Here is a 17,385-nt window from a genome sequence, read left to right on the forward strand (position 1 = left end):
GATTAGGATGGGGATACAGTAATACTACGTACTAGTCGTAGTTGGTACTAAGGATGGATGCAATCAGACCAGCAAAGAGAAGAGAAGCTGGCTGCAAACGAGCAACCAAACGGCAGTTCTGGACAAGGTCTGGCCAATCCCACTGGAGGCACTAGACGGCGATGGACTGGCGATCATTGGCTGTCTCTTCCAGAAGGATGTCTGCCTCGAACAGCGCACGGATTAATGGAGGCACGATAATGACCGTGAAATGAGGGTGGATATTCTTCTCACCAGGAAACGGTTCCAGTTAGTCCAGTTAGTCGAGTTCAGTCCAATTAGTCCAAGTCGTCGTGGGTAAGTCACCTCGGAGTGGTATAGTCTCGGTTTGCAAGTTTACTAAAGCATTACCCGCACCGCCACAGCCGAAATGAAGGCTGATACTAACTGGGTTTCCACCCGGTTATTAATTGTCCAGGAGAAAAAAAAGAAGAAGAAGAGAGAGAGAGAGAGAGAGGGAGAGATTGGAACTGAAAGCTGCATATAGTCACTAGATAGCTATGCCTTGGAAGACTTGGATTGAACTTCATTCCTTTTTGTTGACAATTTACCGTTGATGGGCAACCACACCCGCCCAACTATTTTGCCTCCCCCTTTTCCAAGGTTCTCTTCCTTCTCTCCCTTCAGGATCCTCCCTTTAGATCTCTCACCCCCTGATCCAATTCTCCGTTGTCCATGGCCACCAGATCCGTGGTATGTGTGCTGCCCTGCCCGTCTTTGTTTTTTTGCCCGGCCGACGAGCCGCGGGTCTCCGGACTGGAGTTCTCCCTTAGTCACTATAACTAGATAACTAGCTGCTAATTAGATGAAATGGGTGCTAACCGATTAGGGCGTAGTAGTTAGTGAGGGTTACCTAAACTAGTACTCCGTACTGGGTACTCCGTACACCGTCCATACTTACTTAGTTACTCACTTACGGTCGCGGTAAGTGCCCGATCGCAGACAGAAAACCTCCTCGGCCTCTGCCTCCACCCCACGACACTAAATCGTTCGGAACCAGGTTTCTTGATCGAATCTCAGGAACTGTCCTGCCCTTTGCACCCTATACCGTAAGATTAATTGGCTACAAATCCTGCATCAGGCTTTTCTGTGCACTTTCCCCCCCCCGTTCCACTCCGAATTGAGTGGGCTTTGAGATCGGACGCCACCCGCATCGGGGAGTGTTTGTGTGTGTGCTTTTTCCAGTTCGATACGTAGTACAGAGTAATTCTGTCGTCATGCCCGTTCTCATCCTTCCAAGGCCACTGCATCCAGATTACATCACCCGCTCCCGGTTCTTGCTCTTGCTGTGCTTGCTGTGCTTGCTTGCTCTCTGCAGGTGTATGCTAGTCTGGGCTCTTCCTCATCGGCATCTTCTTTCCCAGCCTATCTACATTCAGCAAGGGGGTCTAGCCTCCCACTCTCGGTCATCTGCTGTCTCTAGTCTCTACACTCTAGAACTTCCAGCCGCCATATGTCGCATTGCCCGTTCGCACCACCTGCCCCAGCTGCCAGGCCTGGGTCTGGGAATTGGGCTGGCTCTCTCGGAGAATGACATCCAGCCAGCCCAACACCCGCGCGTAGCGGGCTTGCTTGCGTCCCAGCACGAACCGGAACGCCGCGGCAGCCAGGTATTCAACCTCGCAATGATGCACCCCGCGACCAGCTGCGGCTGGTCCGTTCGCCTCACGTCGGGCTTGGACCATGCGGGTGGCTAGGTGTATCATGTCTCGAATGATTCGAATCACCACCTCGGGGGCTGGGTGCATCTGCCCGGATGACTTCAAGTATCGGTACATCTTCATTCCCGATATGACGAAGTTTGCATACAGGTTCGACAGGATGACCCCAATCGTGTTGTGTTGCCGATCCAAGTACATGGGATGCATGAGCAGCTTGAAGGACCCAAGCAGTTTGCGGTGAAGAGTCCGGCCCGGTACTCGCGTCAGTTCGACCGTGAGCGAGTTCGAGAGACTAGTGGCGACGGATTGCCCCCCTTCCAGAATGCGCTCATGATCCTTGTAGATCTCCAAAGAACGGGTATCGATCAGACATCCACAGTAAGGGAAGAGCCGAGTATCCACGAGACGCGGGACCTGAATACCCTCCACAGCGGCGGCGAAGTTAACCAGGCTTTTGGCTGGGTTGACTGAGACGCCATAGGCAGGCTGCCCGGGGATCATCACCTGGAGAAAACGCATAGCCAGTGAGGATTCGGTGGTGACGAGTAGGAAGTCGTCAACTAAGCGAACCAGTAAAGCATTGTCTGACTGCAGGAATCCCAGTACTTGCTGCTCCATGTCTGCATAGAATAGGTTACACAGCATGCTCGATAACACTGAGCCCTGGGGAATGCCATTGCATTGCCGAAAGTAATTCCGCCCGAACTTAATTAGATTGTTTCGCACGTGGTCATCGAGGAGGTCGAGTAAATCTTCCGCATTGAATTCTCTCTGCATGAGCGTGTCCACAAAGACGGTGTTTCGTCTTTGGCTGATCTCGCCGTTGCTCACCGCCTCTGCCAGGTGCTGTGGCCTTGCAGCAGGGGCTGCTCTACCGACGAATCGCCGCCTAGCCTTGCTTGGTCGTTCGTGCGATGGCCACAGGATGTTGAACTCATCAGACGGCGTCATTTCGACGTGCTTGGTATAATGGTAGGCGGCTTCAGTGATCAACCTTTCAATAAGATGGACCAGGCTTTGCTGAGGGATTGTATCAAAGCAAGACTGGATATCGAGTTTGACAAAGTACAATGGAGGCACTGGGCCCTGATTCTGTAGGTGTCTCTTGAAGATTTTCAAATGGGAATAAATCTCCCCAACTGACTGCACACATGAGCCTAGTTTGGACGGTGCTCGTGTCTTCTCGTACTGGAGCATGCTATGAATCGGGGCAACAACCGAATTGACACTCCAGAATTTACCGGATTTTGCGTGACCCGCTAGTACAGGTTTTCGCTTGAGATTCAAGAGAGGGCGAACGCCTGTTGATTTAGGTAAGAGTCGTAAGGAGCCATATCCCATACCGCTCTTCTCTAATCTCTTCTCTACCACACGCTGGGCTGTGGCTGGCTCCAGCTCTTCGAAAACGCCAGCCTTGAGCTCAATTATCGGTCTTTCAGTCAGCTGACACCAAACGTCGTGCCGGAAATAGAACAAACGGTTTCGACCAGACTGGGACTCGGTGACATAGAAGTTGGCACGGATGAGTGGTATCAGGATCGAGTCGAACAGGTAGTACACAAACTCATGAAGTAGCTCCGTTCGCTTCTCGAAGTCGGACCTCGACAGCTTGTGTGGCACGGGATTGCATGCTTGTCTTGTAGTAGAAGGAGGCTCAAGCCAAGGTATACAAGTGACCTAAAGATATGCAGTTAGTATAGAAAAACAAGAATATGGTTGTGATGTCAATGAACCTTGATCCCCTGGCACACATCCTGAAGACTCAGGTTTTCGAAACGCCGCATTTGCACGAATTGATCAACATGCTTCAGGATCTTATCTTGATGCAGAATTCTGTTCTGACCAGTTCCATAGAATTGAGGGGGAATCAGGTTCTTCAAGACAGCTCTGCAGAAGGCGGAGACAGATGAAGCAGGCGTCGCGTAGTCGGTCAAGCTGAGCTTCGGTGCTTGTATTTTTGGCATATCGCTGATACTTGGATCTACCGAGGGACTACCATCCGGAATTGAAGAAGATGCCTGCTGGCAGGGAAGTCGTGGCTGAGTTATCAAAGACTCTGATGCTGACAATTTGTTATCATCGAACGGCTCAGGGCCGAGTTTCCACGGTCCAATACGCTAAATTATTAGCATCACCCTACAATGTTATCAGTAATTCTGCGAGCATACCTCTGCAGGACAATAATAATTGAGCAAATGCACATAGGAACAGTGCTTATTCCGGTTCTGCAACTGCTGGACCAACTCCACAGCTTTGCCTTGAAGTCGTCTGGGGATTATGCTTTCTGAGTGTGAATGGGCTCGCCTTGCCTTCTCTAATTTTGCAATCTCATCTTCGCGATAAGCATAATCTTTGAATGTGTCTTGCCCATTTGACACGCTCGAGAAGACATTGTGCAAGCCAAACTGTTTGGGAAATATGTATTTCAACACATGAGTAGTGTGCGCGAGCGATGTGGAAGGGAAACGGTTCAGAACATCTGAGATGTTAGCCAAGGGGCCAAACTATTGATCTTGGCTGACTCACGACTCTTCATCCCAAACTGTATCTTTCCTTTCGAATCAAGCACTGGAGAAGCATACAGAATACGTCGGCGATGGAAGACAACGGGAACTGGCTTCTGTGTGGTCGCCTTGCAGTCAGAAGTGCTTGTATTCATTTTCGTCTCCTTGAAGTCAGACGCTGGTACAGGCTTGCTTGTCACAGAGCCAAGTGCATTGTTTCGAGCCAAATGGCTTTGAGGCACTTTGTTTACAGGCTCAAGTGTTGATAGAGGGAGTCCTAGATTGCCATCTTAGTAGTGTACTGTACTCCCTATGGAGCTGTCTTACCACTTAATTGGAAATAAATTCCTCTTTGCTGATCAACGGCCACGAATATTCCACAATCCAGGAGAAGTTTTAGCATGATCTCTTCTCCGTTGTCTCCCAACAAGCCAAGCACTTCTGTCCATGGCGCCCGCTTCAGTTGCTGAACACTGTCATTAGGGAACTGCACCTCGAGGCCTGAAATACTGCATGAGATCGTCCGCTTCCTATGAGCAGGATGCACGCTCTCACGTCTGAAGCCCCGGGTCAAGAGATGAAGGGGCCTTTGACGGGAGAATTTGTCACGACTGAACAGAGAGGATATGACAAAATCTACAAGCTATGATGTACCGTCAGTACCTATCGAGCCAATCCAGAAAAGTGGATTGTACCTCTGCCTGAGCACATGCTGGTCCAGTGTCCGTGCTAGTTTGTTCAGATCTGGACTGCGACTGCGTAAATGCAGCTAGCTCTTGCCGGCGCTTTTCGTTGCATGTCGGATGCGAGTCGGTCAATATGCCTATCAGCGTCGTATCAAGAAAACTAGCAAGTTGTCCTGAGCCACCATCGTCATTGGTCTCGACAGGAGCCTGCTCATGACGTATTGACACAATTCTCCGACGGCGGGATTTGGAGGATAGGGGTATTTGGCGTAGAAGGTACTGTCTCAGCGTTAAAACCTGAGAATAGTATAGCGAGATGACTGGATGGGAGTGCCCTGCAGCATCATCACGAGCCAGGCTGCGCTGTCCCTTGAAACAAGTGGATGCTGGAGAGGTGCATGGCTGCGACAACCTGTCCAGCGCACGGTCACCCTTAATGGGTCTCTTCCTCTTCTTGCCCATTAGGAAAGAACTGAATCAATCAAGACCAGTTCGCTTAATGCAAGCGACTGTCTGCCTCACATGGATGGGTGGTCTGATCATTACATTTGGTATGACGGCCAGGTGTTGTGATATACCCCAAAAGGGAAGCGCGCTGAGACGCGCTGCGGCAACGCGACAGCCGGGGATCACGGGAGCAGCCGTCCTTACCGACCTTCTGCAACCAGTTAACCAATACCGAATTTGCTACGGATACCCCTACTGACGTTGCTGATTGCTCATTCTGCCATGTCCGTTTGCCAGGGCCCAGGAGCCTAGAACCACTGCTTCTTTACTCAGGGTCATTCGCCAGCATGAACGAAAACCAACCCCTTAGAGGTGACCCAGAGAAGCCGAGTCGAAACCCGCAAGCGATCGAAGAACATGGGGCGCCATGTTTGGGAGTGAAACAATTCTCCACTCGCCAGCGCATATCCCGAGAACAACGGTCAATAATCGAACCTTCCAAGCGGTAGCTCGATAGGAGACGTTCCTTAATGGGAAGCCTGGTAAGGCAACAGAACCACTGCTTCTGTTTGAAGTCGAACTCTATTTAGCTTCTTGCCTGCGTCGTCGAACTATTCGAAACTATCGGCTTCGTTGGACTATTGTTCACTCAAACTTTCAGAGCGAAGCTCCTCCTGAAACGAGTCCTGGGAACGTAGATCGTCAGGGTAAGGTGGCTATCTACAGGCAACTCTCAAGAACGAATTCTTAGGAGCGCGGGTCACACGTTCTGACAGAAAACCGTCAATAGAAGCGGATTATAAAGGATCCCTTGCTCCATATAGGCTACCAAAATCCCACTGGTCATTGGCGGCATCGGATCAGTAATGCTCGCTTCTCGAAGGGAAGATCTGTAAGCGACCGCCGATCTTTGCCAACTCCTGCTCGGCGGTTCATAGTTTAACTGGTTGGTGCACGGGAAAGATTTTTCCTTTTCATGACCTCAATGAAAAAACCGACACATCACGAGTTAACCGAGCTAGGGAGCTCTTCACTCTTCAGCCGTAGGATGTGTAAACCTTAAAAGACTACATTGCAGGCGGCAGAACAGAGCCTGGCGTGTCCGTGTCCGTCAAAGGGATGGCGGATGCAAGAAGGCGACATCCGGCGGGCCGTCGGGTGACCAGCTCCTCCGTCAGTGGTTGGAATTGGATTAACTCATTACCATTGCATTATTGCGACCGGGAAGATGTATCGTAGCAAGGGTGAAGGCGTAAGACTGATGAGTCTGAGAGGGAGATACACTTACACAAGAGATGGACCACTCGAGTAGATTCCGATCCGTGTGCCCCACCCATCCTTTTCTTTTTTTTCCCTTTCTCTTCTCTTTTTCTTCCTCTCTCTCCACTCACCATGCCTTCATTTTCAAATGGAAAGTGAAAACGACATTGTTCGCTAATGCTGGAACTCGGATCCGGATTGTGGACGAGACTGGGTTGGAAATGGAAAGAAAATCTATCCAATCAGACTGAATTTCCGTCGATCCCTTGTTCCTGAAGACACCGCCGGATAAGAATAGAAATCATAATGAGGTTGTGTTCAACTATCGTAGCCACGGTGCTCGCACGGACAAGGATGGGGGAAGCTGAGCCAGATCCTTGGAACGACGGCGGTCTAGAAAGGTCGCCGCTAGGCTCTAGCAGGTAGTACCAAGAACCAGCATTCCCGACGGTGGTCAATCAATCGCAATTGATTGCGTCCCCACCGCGTCAGCCTCTCTCGCCTTGCGGAGTCTGGGGGGTTAAATTTTCTTTTCTGCTACAGGCTGGCTGAAAACCACAGCCCCTGGTAGGCATGCAAAGCATGTTGACAGACAGTTCCGTCTCCTGTCTGTCTGTTGGTGCCTGATCCAAGTCCCGGAGCCCTGGTTTTGCAAACGCCTCCCCCGGAGGAAGGGGTGAAGAACGAGAAAAGCGTAGACGAACAGGAAGTAAAATGTCGCTGCATGAAACTGCCGATTGCCCCGTATAATTATATCATGCAAATCAGTCCGTGGTACTTTTCATCCTAACTGCAAGGACACCCAATTGCCCACGGCTGTGAAATAAGCGGTGTGGTGGTAAGGGCACCTGTCCTGTCTAAAAGGACGTCCTAGAGTAGTCCGTGTCGGCGATGGTATCTTAGCAGTGCCGGTAAAAAGGACGGGACTTGTTGAAAGCAGTCGAGGTCACTCGTCCATTCAGATTGCAACACGATGCTCTGTACTAGTGTCACTTGCGAGTACAAAGTATATCCATCCACGGAGCACTCTAAACTAAATTAGACTCTTCCACGACCACCCAAGACTGGGCCTAGTGGAGCGAAGCAGGTACGTCATGATTATTATTGCAGGCGGTGACATGCGAACGGGATATTGACAGATGCATGCTACATACCAGAGCAGAAGCAATTGAGTCGACTACTGTGCGTGCCGCAGGCATAATCTGCTGGTTCGGATCAATTTAACCAGTAGTGATTCATCTCTGAAGACTGAAGGACAATCGGAAAAATCTAAGTCACTGTCAGCCGTACTTACGGCACTGGATAAAATAAGGCAGACTTGTCAATGATTATGCAAACCAACGAATCTACATGGGTTGTGCAGTTGGTTGGTGTGTGGAACAAAATTCACACTTTGTGTATGATAAAGACACATTGGCAGCAGGTCGGCTGCTTCTGGATAGGCTGATAAGGCGCGGCACATATCCTTTCTACCTCATGAGGACTTTCCGCAGTAGTAGTACTTAATCTACTAGACCTACAGCAGGCCAATAGTATGGCTCGTTCAGGTGTCACAATAGGCACTTTTATGTATTGTGTCCCACTCGAATACACCTATAAAGGCATGCTCGTGTCGTTGGGACTGGCTCGATGTAGTTATTCCGACTCACCGACATGGCAGATATGGCCCCTTTCCTCCTCCCTTGCTCCCACGGTGCCACTGTCAAACGGATGGGAAAGGCAGAGACGGAGTGCACTCTCTATCTAGGAGGGAGAAGACGGATGATCACGGGGATATCCACTTACTCCAATCATCCCATGAGAGGAGTCACATCTCCTATACGCAAAGCTGCCACCTACCTTTCAGGGATGGACGAATTGATAGTAGCAATAGGAGGTATTTTCTGATTAGACATCGTAGATTGTATGCTATTATCTGTCACGTCTTCATGGAAAGAAAAGGACTCTTCCATGCAGTAACTGACTCGAGCAATAAGACAGTGGAACTTCATCGGCTGGTTCAGAAGCATCAGACAATAGATTACTGTATTGTGTATGTAAGTTGTATGCAGTACGCACCCAATACGTGAGGTACAAGGATTATGGGTTAAGCATTGAGCACAAGCATATCAGAAAGAGAACATAATTATCAATGATCCTATACATTTGCCAGAAAACAGGACCCAACGTAAACATTGCCATTTGCAAGACAAACAAGGGAAGTTTCGACGAAGGAGAAATCCCTCGACTAATATCTTTTCTTCCCCGACAAGACTGGACGACCACGGGCATGAGAAGAGTAATCAAACAAAGACTGGTGCATGAGACCGAGTCCCATGGTACACAACCCAGGGAATGAACGGCCGGATCATGTAATCAAACTCTGTGCCCTTTGCATTTCCCTTTTCTTCCCTTGTGTCAAACGATCTAGAAGAAATTTTCTTCTCTAGAACGTCTCCTGATCCGAAGACTGATAAGGCGCTAGCATGCCTCGCAGCGGATAGGTCTTTCCCTTCACCATATAGCCATTCCTTCTGCCTCACTAAATGCAGACTGCGGGAAAGCCGGCCACTAATCGGTGGGATCGGCAGTAAATGGTGATCTAGATAGTAGATAGATCTTCAAATTTTGCCAGTCTTATTTCCCCCCTGGGGCTGTTATCTCTGTTTACAATTCACATACAGGGAAGGCCAGGATGTGGCCACAAGATGGATCAAATACCGACTTTTCTCGAACTATTCAAGCGATTGAACGAGTTTACTAGTCGATTATCTATCAACTCTAATCTGCTTCGTCATCTAAGCACATTAAGCCGTCTCTCAAAGATCTAAGACCTGGACTAGACCGCCGGCTAGTGTCCGTTCTCCGTAGCGAACAGGTCGTAGTAGTAAGTAGGAGTACTAATCAGCGGCCAGGAGTTTCAGGTATTGACAATACCGTACACAGCGAATCTTTCCTTTGATGGAGCTTTCCCGCGAAGCCAGAACCTTTCCGATTAACAGGCCCATTTTTTCGGGCCTGAGTGGGAGGGGGGAGGGGGAACGAGACTGAATGGGCATCAGACATTGAGACCCTCTTTTACTTACCCTTTTACTGCTCTTTTCCCTTTTCCCTATTCGATGTCTTTTGTACAATCCTTTCGTCTTGAGGTTGTCTCGGCTAGCTTGGGTTGGTTTTATTACTTACTTAATGTCGTCCCGAAGAATCATCGCTTTATTGTACATCCATAGTTAACCGTAGGATGCATCCGTGGGTGGCTCTAGCTTTCCGATTGTCCCTCTCTCTCTCTCTCTTGTTCCTCTTTCTCCCACCCCCCCCCCCTTCTCCTCTGCCTCCTCCAATTAATTAATTTGTTCGCCGGCCCCTAATCCACCTTCTCCGCACCCACACCCAAAACTGTCGCAGCTACTAATTAATACCCAATTTAGTATGGAGTAATTCTTAGTAGGAGGGCCATCATAAGTAACTTAGCCTGCTAAAACTAGATCGAAAAAAATAAAACAAATAAGAAATAAAAAATAAAATCAAAAATTAAAAATAAAAATAAGTAGAAACACGGACACTTTCAAACAGGGCTGCTGGTTGTTGGCCCACCTGCAGCCCTTCTCAATCGACAGGACCATCAGGCCGATTCTGGGCTCGTCGCCCATGATTCCTATTTGATGAGTATCATATTGCTACTGACCCTACCTGTTCGTCATCCCCGTTCTTTTCCCTACTCTTTCTTTCTTTCTTTCTTCCTTCTTTTCCCCTCGTCTTATTATTATCATTATTACTACTGCAGTCTTACCCTGTCACTTTGACCTCAGCAAACCCCTCCTCCGACCCGCTTGTAACGGACCTTTTCGCTTTTCCCCCTCCTACTCCTCCTCCTCCTCACTCCCCTGTTAGACGCCGTGCAAACATTCGTCCCGCCCGTCTGACTTGGGCCTGTCATCAGGGTTCCCTTTTCCATCTTTCCGCCTGTGCTGTGTCATTGTTCCTCTTAGTCGTTGTCCTTCCCAACGGAATTTACCTTCCCACCCTACCTTGTTCACACCACACCCTCCCCTGGAACTTGTCCCGATAATCATCCATCGGGCTTCGGTTTCCTTCGCCTCTTTTCCATTTGGAGGGGTTGGTCAATAGTGGGACAATTCCTCCGGTCCTTAGCATACGGGTCGAGGATCGTCCCCCACTGCTGGCTTGGTGATCACATTTGATCTCAAATATGACGCCGTGCTCGGGTGGTACTACCCGGTGACGATTGTGCCTTGTAGTTCTGGCCGGTTAACCTGCAATAGCATCTGTGACCTACCAGCTGTGAACAACGCATCGCAAGATTAGCACCCTTGAACTGGAGCAATCACAGCCAACCAATCTGCTGGGTACTTCCTTTCCCTTTTCATTATTTTTCTAATTCCCCATCATTATGATCTCTTCGAGAAAGTCACGAAGGAGCATCCCGCTGATTCTCTGCCTGAAGAATGCAAGATGTCCGAGAGTGATGTCGAGCACGTTTCTGGCCTCTTTGACGGCAGTCCCCGTCAGTTCCAGCGCCTATCCCCCCAAAGCACCACCGACTATTTCTATGACGCCCTGTCGAATGGCTCTCGCGAAGACCATCTAGCCGCCCTGTCCTCCACGCCTGTTCCTCTGTCCGGTAAAGCGTATCCCACTCAGCCGGGTCTCACAAACCTGCAACCTTTCCCTACACCTACCAGCATACCCCCGGCAGATCATCCCAACAGTTACGATCGGTCTTCACCTGATCCAGACGACTATTATCGCCCCCACCTGCCCACCGTGGCCGCAAACGACGAGCAAGAAGATCTCGACCTGAGCGGCGGTCATCCCATGTTGGAAGTGGGCAGCGACGCAGCCGCAGATAACCATCCCCCGAAACCTTTCCAACGTGTGTCTTCGGTACCGATACACTTGCTCGAATCCACGAATTCTAGTCTGGGCCAGTATCGTTCCGCTTCTGATTCATCATATCAAGGCGTTGGGCACGAACCTGCCTGGGGATCATCGGTGCGGGCCTCGGCGGCGAGATCGGGGCAGACATCCTTCAAAGACCTTATCAACAAATTCAACAACAACGTCGACCAAGTCCTTCCTGTCCCTTCCACATCCTCAGTCCGGTCGCGGGTAACTTCGAGAGCTGCCAGCCCGACCAGCCCGACCCAATATTCTTCGCAATCTAGAGCCCTCCCTCGCCAGCGCGAAACACCCAACCTTTCGTCGAGGCCACAATCTGGGCACTGGCAACCTAAGAGTGTATTCGACACAGAGTCTCCGTCAGACATTCTTGCAGCTTCACTCAGGACGGCTAGCATCGATGATAGTCATTCGAGTAACTTCGCTCCAGCAGACCCGATCTCTCGACGACCTACCCTTGGCGAACCGCTTCGAATTGACACGAGCCCGCAGATTTCTGGATATGGAACTTCGTCGACGATACGGCGTCGAGGTTCTGACGGGATTATTCCTAGCCCGAATCCAGCTTTTCTAGACCCTTTCGATCCGTCGGCTGGTGTGACGCCGCTGACACCCACTGCGTGGTACCTAGGACGCACACCATTTTTGGAGTCCGTCAGTACCGGGTCAAATACAAACACTCACCGGAGGACGAAGAGTGATATTCCTGGAAATTGGTCGGTCGAGGTGGGAGCGAACCCTCCCGACTCCCACATGGCGGTCCCGGCCCCCTTGCAGGCCAATTCCCAAGCATGCCCAGACAACAGCCCGCATACCCCAAAATCACGCATTCCGATTTCATCCCACCGCTTGAACTCGCCTTCCGTTTCAGACGAGTCTCCTCCCCCTTCAAGAGCCGGCACTCATTCCGGAAACCGTACTGCCGTTCAAGTCCATCTGCCACCAAAAGGCACCAGCCGCCTTCCCAAACCCTCGCCCAAATCCCCGCGTGATATGCCGAAAAATGATCAACTACCAGGTTATGCTGCATCACCACGCGCAAAGCGGGAAATGGCTCATGGTCGGTCGCGCCAGCAGCTTCCTGAAAGAAATGCGCTATTAGAAGCCTACATTGCCGCTCCTCCCCCGAAAAAGTCACCCCCTCTGCGCAGTTCCCGACCACGCCAGCCTATAGCACATACTCAATCGTCTCGTTCGAAAGTAGTCGAAACGGTATCAAACTTTCAGAGGCAGATCAACCGCGATCGGGAATACAGGAACTCCAGAGCACGCGAACGAAGATTGCCGGAGCTCGGCCATGTCGACTTCGCGACTAGGCGACAGAAAATACAACAGGCTTTCAACCGTACCGTCGAGGAGAATGAGCGAAAGGAGGAGAAAGCTGCTGAACTCAGACGTCAAGCCAATGCCCAGGAAGATAAGCTCGAACTCGCTCGCGCATCCACCCCTGAACCACCGCAACCCACGGAGAGTGAAGTACAGCCTTCTCCCCACGCCGAGGATAGCGCGACCGTCATTGAGGAGGCAGCAGAAGCCCCGACTGAGCAGGTAGACCAGGTACCCGAAACGAAGGACTCTCGGCCACTCCCTGAGCTCCATGTGGACACTGACATCCCTACTACATTGGAGAATGTAGACGGCGCTTCTGATGCACACCTAATGACCATGGATTCCCCAACTCTGGGACACGCAGCGATAATAGAAAGGGACTTGACATATGAGCCCAAGTCTCACGCTCCCCCCGCATCTGATGTTACCTCGGAGTCTAACGAGACTCATGTGACTGCTTTCGATACCGAGCCCCAAGTTGAGCTGTCACGACAAGACATACATACTTCTCACAGGACTCTGTTGAGTCAGATCATGAATATTCGTGAGTCCAGTCCAAGCAGCTCGTCATGCGATGAGCAGGAGTGTAGCTTCTCCGAGAACGATGAGAGGGATGCCTTGCCTACTAGGTTAAGAAATGCTTTCGCTTTCGATGATCAAGCAGACAGCAGCGATAACCCGGAGTCATGTGATATTTACATGCGACATGGTCCGATGAACGGCGAGACATCTAATCGTTGGAGCATGAGTTCTTGGTCTTCGTCCCTTCGCAATCAGCACTCCGTGGACGAGCAATGCGACAACAGTGGAGATGACTTCTCCCAGCTCCAACAGTGCACTGAGGACAGTGAGGTCGCGACCCAGTCCTGCTCTGCATCTTCTAGCACCCCATCGATAACCGACCATCAAATACTGCGCTCCGCATCTCCAAAGAAGGGAAGCGCGAATGATGGGAGACAGGAAGCGATGTCTCACCCGAATGGCTTTGCATTCTCTAACGCTTCCAGCTTAGCAAGACTAGGTGGCTGGGATTCGAAGAGGGTTGGACAACTCTATCTGCAGGAGCTGGCAAATGGCAGGAGTCATGGGCTTCCGTTGCCAGCAATCCGCGCCTCTCCGGAGCCATCACACACATATTCGGACAAGAAGGCAGATCAGGGATCCGACAGTCTAACCGATGACCCGGTCGTTGTATCTCGTATACGGGACACTCCTGCTTTGGAACGACCGGGACATACAGCAAGTCTAGTTTTGCGTGACGACTGGGAGCATGCCTCCCCTTCGATCATGGACTGGATGCAAGTGGCTGCTGCTGAGGATGAGTCTGCTTTGCAGGCACAAAACGGCGACACAGGTCCTGTACATGATAGTGCTACAACTCCCCGGCTGGTTACCCCGAATCATCAATCTTCCTGTTCAGAAGAGGCCGATGAAGGATTAGGTCTGGCTATCAAGGTGCACCAGCCTCAAGAGCTTGACTCCCACGAAAAGCAGTTGCCGTCGGTTCCTGAGCCACCAGAAGAAGACATACCGACCTTGAATGTTGCCCCGCAACAGCGAATGCAACCGCCTTCAAATGTCAATGTCACAGAGCAACGCCTAAGTACTATCATATCTGGCATCTTTGCGCCATTGGATCCTGTTCAGAGCACCGGTAGTAGCGAGGATTCCTCTCTTCGCAGGCTGGACCCTATACCGTCTCCCCAAACATTCGACTCGTCTTCGACTTCGCTGGTCCCTTCAACATCAGAGCCATCCCGTCTAAAAGCACAATCTCCATCTCCAGAGCAACGTCGTCTCAAAAAGCGTCGGCATGTGATCAAGGAACTTGTCGATACAGAGTACACTTTCGGACGAGACATGAAAGTCGTCGATGATATCTACAAAGGAACCTCGAGTTCTTGTTTAGATCTTTCCTCGGAGGACGTCAAGATTCTATTTGCGAACTCCGATCAGGTCGTGCAATTCTCGATGGCGTTCCAAGATGCACTGAAGGAGGCAGCTAAGAGCGTTTACGTGATGCCCAAGTCCCAACGCTGGAGTAGCAAGCGTAGTGCCCGCCATCACGCTTCTAAGACTGATTCCGAGAATTCGAGCACGGCGGGCATATCCGACCTGGACAAAGATAAGATGACATACATTGGTCAAGCCTTCATGAATCAAATGAGCTACATGGAGAAGGTCTATGCGGATTATTTGAAAAATCATGATGCTGCTAATAAGAAGCTCCAGACACTGCAGCGCAACCCTAAGGTTGCTATCTGGCTCAAAGAGTGCCGAGACTGGGCTTCAGACCTAACGACGGCGTGGGACTTGGATTCTCTGCTGGTGAAGCCAGTGCAAAGAATTCTGAAATATCCCCTTCTGTTGGCCGAACTGCTCGACTCCACGCCCGACGACCATCCCGACCACCCGGCACTTGTCACTGCCCTCGAGGAAGTCACTAATATCTCTGTGCGTATCAACGAGATGAAGAAACGGGCAGACCTGGTGGGGCAGGTGGTCGGCCGCAAACGCAAAGAGTCCGATGTGAGGGCGGGCCTGTCTAAGGCTTTCGGTCGACGTACCGAGAAGTTGAGGCAGCAGGTCGGCCTCTCTGACATGGTCGAGGACAAGGAATACGATACACTGGCCCAGAAGTTTGGAGACAACTTCTTCCAATTGCAACTTGTGATGCGCGACGCAGAAATGTATACACGCGAGGTGCAGACCTCCATGGACGGATTCAATGAATTCGTTGAGGCGATCCAAGGGTTCGTCAATGTTTCGCCATCTAACTATGCAGAGTTGGAGGGAAGGTGGCGTGAGTTGAAGACCACTGTCGCGGAGATAATGACCGTGGCGTTGCCTGAACACGTAAGTGGAGCGTCCCAGATTCTAACCCCTTTGGTAGTGCTTTCATAGCTAATTCGTGATTATCATACAGATTGCTGTTGTCCGAAAGAGTGTCATCGACCCGATGGTCACGTTGCTCAAGCTCCACGATGGTCCTCAACGAGTAATGAGAAAGCGCGATAAGCGCCTCATGGACTATGCCCGCTTCAAAGGCGCGAAAGAGCGAGGTGACAAACCTGATAAGAAGACTACTGAACAAGGAGAGCAATTTGTGGCGCTCAACGAGACTCTTAAGGATGAGCTTCCAAAGCTCTACGCCCTGACTGCCAAATTGATGGAGGCGTGTCTCAAAAACTTCGTGCACATACAGACTACTTGGTTCCGGCAACTACAGCACAAGCTTGGTTCTCTATTCGAGTCATTCCCGGAAGACATCCAGAAGATCGTGGAAGACTGGTCCTGCAATTTCAACTTCTCTGAATCGCAGGTCCTATCATTGGGAATCTGCAATGGCTCCCTGCTTGCTGATACCGTCAATCTTGTCAACTTCAATACGCCTTCAACAGGAGCCACCATCAGCTCGCCGCGGCGGCCTTCTACGGTCAATAGTGTTAGTACGCGCGTGGGATCGACAATGGAGGATTCGCCCAAGGTGTCTCAAGAGTTTGGCAATGGCAGTCATTCGTTCCACTCGCCCAGCTTTGATACTCAATCTCAGGTATCCACTGGCCGCCACCGGGCAGATTCCACCTTTTCGGGTCGTACGGGGCATGAGACGGCCGAAATTCCACGAAGTCAGATGCTGCAGCAGATCACTAGCGCTTCAACCGCGTCTGTGCCAGCTTCGACCTCCACCACCGAGGCATTCCCGAGCCTACCCCGGCTCAGTCTCGACTCACCCTTCCTGGTGGACGTTATTGGTCCTTCGAGTGATGGGAACGATGGCGCAAAGGCCGAGGAGCTGCCCATGTCTCCTGATGGACGGTACTCGGGATTTTTCTCATCAGCGATGCCAATGTCAGACAACCCGCAGGATAACGCACCAACTCATAACGAACCTCCCCATGAGCCAGCGGTGCTCTTTCTCGCGGCAAGCATCTATGAGTTCAATATCGACCGCGCACGACGCGAGGCTGGCTATCCTTACCTGACGTATGTGGTCGGAGAGATTTTTGATGTCATTGCGGAGAAAGGAGAACTCTGGCTAGCCAAAAATCAGGACGACCCTACCCATCAGGTTGGATGGATTTGGAATAAGCACTTTGCAAAGCTTTCCGCCTGATGCCATTTGCAATTAACGCTCTTTATCATTATGTTTCCCATGGGGGGGGTTTCTGACCACGTGCGCCAATTTTGGCAGGGGCCTAGGCCCCCCAACGAGCTCTGTTTACCAGCTCATCACCCTCTGTCTTTGGCCCATGTTGACCTGGCGTCTTCTACGGCGCGCTCCCTAGCATTTGCCTTATAATCTGTTGTTTCTTTGTTTGCTTACGTTCAGCGGGTCTGGTGGGATATAGTGTTGGCGAACTATCTGGTTTATCTGATTTGATGTCATGTTGAATGTTGAATCTCCGGACTGACTGGATGGAAGATCGGTGACCATGTGTGCTCCAGGGGAGTTTGATATCACTTTCCTGACAATTGTTGCGTCGGACGAAAGATGTTGAGATGTACTTTTAGATACCCCTTGCTTGAAGTGAATGGATTGCTTAGCGTGTGCCTTTT

General features: G+C 50.8%; 2 protein-coding genes across 2 annotated transcripts; one reads left to right on the top strand and one right to left on the bottom strand.

The window, feature by feature from the left end:
* Nucleotides 1–3,232: 3,232 nt before the first annotated feature.
* On the bottom strand, nt 3,233–4,643 carry BO88DRAFT_204608 (telomerase reverse transcriptase). Its single transcript, XM_025701884.1, has 4 exons — nt 4,532–4,643; nt 4,227–4,481; nt 3,869–4,179; nt 3,233–3,817 (listed from the first exon to the last, which is right to left on the bottom strand). Exons 1-4 carry the CDS (start codon nt 4,605–4,607, stop codon nt 3,425–3,427), a joined length of 1,035 nt encoding a protein of 344 aa, XP_025565811.1. The 5' UTR covers nt 4,608–4,643; the 3' UTR covers nt 3,233–3,424.
* A 6,406-nt stretch (nt 4,644–11,049) lies between these two features.
* BO88DRAFT_450632 (putative Rho guanyl nucleotide exchange factor) lies at nt 11,050–16,942 on the top strand (the record flags this gene model as incomplete). The annotated part of the gene is made up of 2 exons (XM_025710579.1): nt 11,050–15,681; nt 15,752–16,942. The coding sequence occupies 2 exons, from the start codon at nt 11,050–11,052 to the stop codon at nt 16,940–16,942; spliced, it is 5,823 nt and encodes a 1,940-aa protein (XP_025565812.1).
* Nucleotides 16,943–17,385: the final 443 nt, after the last annotated feature.

The sequence above is a fragment of the Aspergillus vadensis genome (genome assembly GCF_003184925.1).
Source record: "Aspergillus vadensis CBS 113365 unplaced genomic scaffold BO88scaffold_4, whole genome shotgun sequence".
In the NCBI taxonomy this organism is placed as follows: domain Eukaryota; kingdom Fungi; phylum Ascomycota; class Eurotiomycetes; order Eurotiales; family Aspergillaceae; genus Aspergillus; species Aspergillus vadensis.

Coding starts and splice junctions, on each gene's coding strand:
- BO88DRAFT_204608 (XM_025701884.1), bottom strand. CDS start 4,607: ATGCTAAAACTTCTCCTGGATTGTGGAATATTCGTGGCCGTTGATCAG. Junction 4,180..4,226: donor ACAGTTTGGGATGAAGAGTC/GTGAGTCAGCCA, acceptor CTAACATCTCAG/ATGTTCTGAACCGTTTCCCT. Junction 3,818..3,868: donor ATTATTATTGTCCTGCAGAG/GTATGCTCGCAG, acceptor CTAATAATTTAG/CGTATTGGACCGTGGAAACT.